This window comes from Paralichthys olivaceus, chromosome 10 (assembly GCF_024713975.1).
Source record: "Paralichthys olivaceus isolate ysfri-2021 chromosome 10, ASM2471397v2, whole genome shotgun sequence".
Lineage (NCBI taxonomy): Eukaryota > Metazoa > Chordata > Actinopteri > Pleuronectiformes > Paralichthyidae > Paralichthys > Paralichthys olivaceus.
Genome location: NC_091102.1, coordinates 20,089,350 through 20,096,513, shown reverse-complemented (window position 1 = coordinate 20,096,513; position 7,164 = coordinate 20,089,350). Strand labels below are relative to the sequence as shown.

At 41.0% G+C, this 7,164-nt stretch overlaps 1 protein-coding gene across 1 annotated transcript in view; it reads left to right on the top strand.

The window, feature by feature from the left end:
- Window positions 1–3,445: 3,445 nt before the first annotated feature.
- The window catches only part of col5a2a (collagen, type V, alpha 2a), a 37,154-nt gene continuing 33,435 nt past the window's right edge, over window positions 3,446–7,164 (top strand). The window contains exon 1 of the mRNA XM_020099713.2: window positions 3,446–3,797. Coding sequence (XP_019955272.2) covers window positions 3,707–3,797 — 91 coding nt within the window. The 5' untranslated portion in view covers window positions 3,446–3,706. The remainder of the gene's footprint in view (window positions 3,798–7,164) is intronic.

Below are 7,164 nucleotides of genomic sequence, written 5' to 3'. Positions count from 1 at the left end.
TGCAGATGGGCAACAGACCTTTTTACAGCTCTGTTGGCAAACATCAACTACTATGCTAAGTGTTGGCCGTGCTGTATCTATGCCACATTTAGACAGAGTGGACCTGCAGTCTGCCGGTGGAGGGAGGACGGTTGAGAGCAGTACACTGTGGTCTTATAGGGAATTAATTCAGGATTTCATTTCTTCTCAAAGATCATTTCATAAGGTACATCAGTCATATCAGTCCTCCTCCAATCAAGCTCTTAGTCTAAAGCCAATGATACCAGTGCAAGAAACTTAAATAAATTGTTCTTTTTTTGGGGGGGGGGGACAACTAAATTAATGAGCTGAATGAAAATGAATAAATCAGTACAAAGAAAAAGAAAGGTTACACTGCGGTGTCTTTCATCTACAGCAAAACACAACAACTGATGACTGCAGCAGATAACCAATGTATCTTTGACTGATGTAAGAGATGTAAACTATGTGGTTTGCTGTGTCTCCTGCATTATGCACGTTTTTTTTAAAATGTTTTTTTACCACACAGTATGAAATGAGGTAGACGTAGAATGGATTAATTAAGCAACAAAACTGCGACCTCAAACCCAGTAGACCATATATGGTATTCACTGGGATTAATCAGTTCTTTTTCCATGCTCTCGGTCGAAATACAAATATATACAGTTACACTCACCAACTGTATATCTTTGCTCCAGCCACATTATTTATAACCTTGACCTGATACCCTGCAGCCTCTCCAGCCTACACCACTTCATTCAGTCTGAACAAAAGAGAGAAAAGTCACAATCATAAGGCAGGAAGCAGAGTTGGATAATCATCTCCAAAATCTGAAAATGTAATAATCCTTCTTTTATATGGTACTGTTCGTGATGACAGGATAATGACAGCACCTGACATGTGTTCATGACCTTGTGCCTTTTATGAAAAAGAAACCGGAATTTGTAGATTGATGCCTGCTGGACAGGAAGCGGATCGCACAAGGATCATCTTACGACATGCAAGCAAAACCTTCATAGTATAAAAATTAAGTATCCACAGGTTAGGTTTGTGGCAACTATTAAAAATCAACCAAATGTTCTTACCCTCTGCTATTTATATATGCTGTTGCAATATACAGTGTTGTGTATCTATGACATTTCATATTTGGTACGTTCATTGTCTTAATTTGTTTATATTGACATATTTTATAATAATGGCACAAAAAGAACACAACCTTCAGGTGGAATAGTTTGAATATCATGTTTCTTCTTCTTCAATGAATGATAATTCATGAAGAAATCCAAGAAACTTTGCAGCAAAGCAGCCTTTGTGATGGGTATTCACACTTTTCTGGTTTTGCTTGCAGAGGCCATTTTGTCATAGCTAGACTGATGCATATTCTTGTTGTTCACCAATGTTATCTAAATAACTCGATACAAAAGTACTTTTGTCAGTTGGCTCAATTAAACGTTAATATATTTTTCTTATGGTCAATATTTTAGAGGTGACTTCTGACTAAAGCCTTATTCATGCTTCTGCCTCGAAGCTAAATGTAGCCTACGCACGGGCCGAGCATTCATAGTTGTGTGTGAGTCATGCTGCAATTATGGTGCCGAAACACTAGTGGTGGCAGAGTGTCTTTGCTGGTGTTGAGCGTCTTCCTGTTTCTGGTTTGCTTATGTACAAATTCTCTGGCGTCTCTGTTTACTTTAGAACAATGGTGAATGTTACTTAGCGGATGTTCTTTCCTTTAACTCGATTCAGAAATTGTGGCGAGTCTGCCGGATATACGATGCTACCGAGTGCACCAATCACAGCTGGATGCAGCTTAATGTTGTTTACTTTTGAAGACATCACTCGCAAAGCAATCTTGTATTGGGACCACAGGGGACTGACCATGATTTACACTAACTGATTCCCAGAGCTCCTACACTCCCTTTGGCAACAGTCTCTGTACTGACAACATTTTTTGGCTAAAGAGCTGCAACTGGCAGTGTCAGCTCTGCCCTGGTGTTTCCTTTATCCGTCAGTTCTCAGAGAAAATACAACTGATGCTTCTTGTGAGTCCTGTAGCTGAGGGGCCTTCATTGGCTGACCTGTAGTGGGAAGGGCCGCCTAGAAAACAGCTGTCTTTCTCATTAGCTCTGCTCTAGTCTCTTAAACACCTCCCCATCCCCCCCACCCCGTCTTTCTATATACGCACACACACTCTGTCTGATGGAAAGTCAATCACCTGATGCCTTTAGCACCTTGTGAGCACAACACACAGCTGTTTCCTGTCATACAGTTCAGAGTGTGTGGCAAAGCTTGGGTGAGAAACCTCGGTGTCATTTCAAGTAGTTATGTGTGATTTCATTTTTGAGTGGTAGATGGCTACAAGTGTGTATTTAAGGTTTATTAATTCACAGTTTGTGAGTTTGATTAACATCTAAAAACAAGATGTAGCTGATATGCACGTTTGGGCTGACTTCATGACTTCTATATGTTTTCAAAGTTGTCACCAACTTAATATATTTGTATAGATGGTAACATCATGTTTGCATTCAGAGCCTATTTGGATATATTTGGATAAGCCAGTGAAAAATTGTCCCATAGAGAATCATTCATCCGTCATTTCTCCATGTCTCTAATTTTTCCAAAGGTGAATTTCATGTCAGTTCTTTGTTTCACTGACGTACAGAGTGGAACTACAACGTACGTCTGTTTATGGCTCGTATGCACACTGTCAAGATGTGCATACAATCTGAATTCAAATTGTATATCCCAACAACAGGTTTAATATTGTCCCTCTATTATGTTGCTATATGTTAGGGGCAAGAATAAGGACTTTAAAACCTCATTGGTGCCTCACAATGAAAGTTTATACTACCTTAGTTAAATGTTACACTCTAATCAGATTAAAAACTCCCACTTGCTCAATGGCTGGATTCCATGTTCTCGCCATAAGTCAAGAGGTGTTGACCTCAGATTTCTCTCTAAATTTAAACTCTCAGGGATGACCACCTAGGATCACGACCACCCATAGTGACTGTCTCTCTTTTTTCACTCAGGAGAGACTAATTTAAGAGATGCCACTGATTCTATAAGCAAACGAGTCGACGCGCGTTCTCGTTTGCTACACTTTCTTAACTGCAATTTCTCATCAGAAAACAATAGTGTGATAAAACTCTATTTTTGCCTTTAATTGCCCTGTAAAAAAAGGATTCTCAGCTTTCTGTGTGACTTGTTTTGTGTCTCACAGACTGCAATAAAACAGCACTTTTATGATCTTACTTAGCAACCACTTCTGAAGAGAGGCAAAGAAATCAGTGGCATCTTGGGACAAGCAAAGTCATGTTTTTTCCTTCCTTATCTCTTCACTGGCATCTTTTTGTCCTGTGGCTCTGAGTTCAGATGATCACATTTTGAGGTAGCGACACGAGACTGAAAGAATCACTGGAAACTATGAGAACTTGTGAACATGGGTGTAGTTCTCCCACAGCCACAAAGCCTGTGAGATGGTTATGGGAGAGGGCTGACAAAGGGGGGAGGAAAATTAGGCCCGCCAGCATTCTTCTCATTTAAAGCTGTAACTACACAAAAAAAGGCACTCACGCAGTCGGGGCTGGGTCTGCTTGCTGCTTACAAGGAGAGGCACTCTTGTATTCATGGTGGTGCAGTGATAACCTGAGCATTTTTTCTCCTTTTTTCTTTGCACACACAGAAGGCTCATGTCTTTCTTATAGACATGATGAGCTCTGTGCATTTAAGGACTTTCCTTTTTCTGGTGGTCTCCGTGGCTCAGGTTTTGATTGTTACATGTCAAGATGGGAGCGCTGGTAAGTGAACCCCTCTGCTGTTAGTTGCTGTTTGGTTCTAATGTGTGAAGTTGGCTGACTCTCAATCATTGCATTTGACTTTTTGTTTGTGTCAACTGTGAAAAAGTTTGCTTTAGTTGTAGCAGTTTATTTTTGTCTCTGTGGTTTAAAGTCATTTATATTAGCGACTCCTAACAGTGTGGTTTTTATTGATTTAGGGAAAGTTTAGTTTGGATCAGTCTTATTTTGTTAATTTCCAACATTTTATTTTGGTTTTGTTTTGCCGAACATAATCCTCCTGGTAAAGGACAACTTCGTTCTCTAATGCCTTGTTGCAGTAAATTCATGTAGAAACAACACAGAACATGAGAAGTAACATCTCTATTGTTGGCGTTTGAGACAGTCCCTACTTGGTCATTGAAGGGTCGTTTAGAGAAGAGTCAAAGGAGATGAGAGTAGCTCTGCTGTGATTATCTGGCAGAGTCCTGTATGTCAGGAAACAGTCCTGCGGACATCTGTCAGTGATTGCAGGTGATGTCACCATCAGGCAGTGAAAAAGTGCAGAGGAGGGAAATGAGCACCTTCGTGGTTTTACATTTGCTCCAGCACTTTGGAACATTCATTAAGTGTTACCCCAACCCACCCACCGCCCCCCCTCCTCATTCGATCTACATTGTACATCTGTGAAAAGAATTTCAGCAGCGGAGCTCATGCGCCTCTGAGGGAACACAGACTGCTCGCTAATGCAGGGCAGATGTGAGGAGACATGAGGTGGAGAGATGCTGTTGGACGCTCTGAGTCACTGAGAGTGTGCGGCTGCTGATGTCTTTAGCTGGAAACACGAAGAGCTGGAACACCTGAGTGTTCTTGTTTTACTTGAACTGTGCTTCCCTCGTCTTTTCCTCAACTGGAGTGTTTGATCTCCTGTGTCGTCACAGGGACTGTGTTGTTTCTGCATACATGATGTCATGTCCCACACTGAGCACTGGAGAGTTTATTTGATGGGGCCCCTGATGGAGTTTGGCGTTGAGCATTGCAGCACAGACAGTGTTGTATATTATTTTAAGCCATTTTTCCCTCTGGATAATTTAAGTTGTTCTTTCATTATTTCATTAACTAAAATGAGTTGGCTTTTCTCTTTAAGTTCAACCCAATATGCAGAGACAGGAGTGTGATAGAGGGGACCAGATATAGCACCACCTTGTGGTGAATGAAACACAGAGCCCATAATGTGTCTCATGCTGTTAGTGTGAACTTAAACTGTGCTGAAGAAGTTGTTCATCTCCATCATTCTGCTGCTTTGAGATGAGCAGGGCAAAAAGACTGAATAAAGTCTTTTTGTGTTGAGTAGTACACAAGTTCTTAGCGGCTGTGTTTGAATCTGCTCCTCCACCCTTGTTAGGAAACAGTCTCAGTCCATATTTGTTCATGAGAAGCAGTGCAGTGATCTTGCTTCTTTCCATGGAATAGTGGTGGGTGAGGTGATTGCATTTCGACCAAATACAAACAGTGGAAAGTTGGTGGATTTTGTAGAGTAAGGGAAAATGTGGTTCACCAGAGTTTTGAGACAATGTTCTTGTGTGTATATGTGTGTGTGTAACTGGAATGGTTTTTGATGTGCAGACTTCTTGGCATTTTACCTTCACCAATGGTGAAGTTGTGTGAATAGATGTACTGTAGATCCATTATCCAGAATTATCTCCCAGAATAACAAGTTAAACTTGAAGTGATTACAGTTTGACGAACACTGACCTGAGGTTCAGTATTGTAAGTGGTCATGGGTCCAATTACCAGTGGAGCGGCATTTAATTAGAACTTTTTACAGTGAATTTTGCGACCTCGAATGGACTATTGTTGAATTTTAATGAAACAAAATTGTAAGCAGACATAAACTCTGAGAAAAGTTTTAACCAAACATTTTTCAGTCTGTTCCAAAAATGGAAAAGGTCCTTACTGAGGTCACTGAGATTATTGGAAAGATTTCTCAGGGCCCCAACGTTTTGGAATTCTAAAATCAAATATGCTGCCTCAAGACTGAAAACATGTTTAAAGAAAATGTTGCAAATGTTTGGTCAGTACAATGATACAGGTCTCTATGAAAGCCATATGCTTGCACATGTGCAGAAGGTTTGCTTGCAGAAGAACATTTGTTGGCAAATGAGATCAAGGAGCAGACTTTAAGCTCACAATTGGAAATGGTGACGCCAGCACAGATTATAGGATAAAAATACAGTACAGCCCTGAAACAAAACCTGCAGCTCTCAGTATATTGGAAGAAGCAGAGATGTGGAGTAAGGGTTGGTGATATGAACATGGAAAAAGGAAAAAAAAGCTGCAACAGAGAACTGACTCCAATAACATAAAAATGGGATTCTGTGCCCAGAGTCAGAGATGCAGGCCTGTGTGTGTGTGTGTGTGTAAACATGATTCCTCACAGACACTGACATAGCTGTAAAACATCTTCAAAGATGCCTCTTAGCGCCTTACATCAAAGACACTAAACGCTCAGTCTTTGTGAAACCAGCAGCTCACTCGAGTTCGTTGGCAGATTTACATCGTCTCATCGTCACAGTGTATTTGACAGCCATCGCAGATCTACTTGTAAAAGTTTTCCCTCACTTAGAGAAACACTGAAGCTGAGAGCGAAAAAATCCAAATCAACAAAGCTGCATTAACTCACTCTGTCCTCTAAATTGCTTCCAGTTGTTTTTGCCACATCACTGACATTGCAACAAATGGGCTGTTTTGTAGCAAAGCTGAATTGTCCAAACATGTGAATTCAACCAGGTCCACAGACGGCTTTGATTAGAAACACATGCTGCATTTTTGAGCTATGACTTGATTACACGCCTCTTTTCTTCCACAGTTAAAGGGGGTCTTGCTCACGAGATTGCACATGGTCTCAACTATGAGGAAGACAAAGATCCTATCAGTTGTCTATTGTGTAGCATCTGCCACTCAACCTGGGACGTCTCGGTGGCACAGACGATGGAGCTGATAGATTTTTAATGCAGCTTGTGCCTGACTGCACCATGGGAACTTCTTATAAACCAATTTCAGCAAATGGAGGCGTGGGGTGGGGTGGGGGGGGATGACTTCCAGATGTTAAAATAGTGGCTTTGGCAGCTTTTTTTTTTTTGAAAAAAAGCTTTAGTCTTCGAGATCATTGGAAGGGGAGGATGGCTGATGTAAGACATAATGTGTCAATATTACTTAAGGGCGACTTGAGCATGGATAGCTCATTGGCTCTTGGTTTTTCCTTAACAGCCTGAGAGCATATAATCTCCTAATCTGTATACTGGACACCTCCACAGGTTCAAGTTAAAGTAACTATTTGTTCAAAAGCCATGCAATTACGGCTCCTCCTGTCAGGTTTCCCACTGCTTGA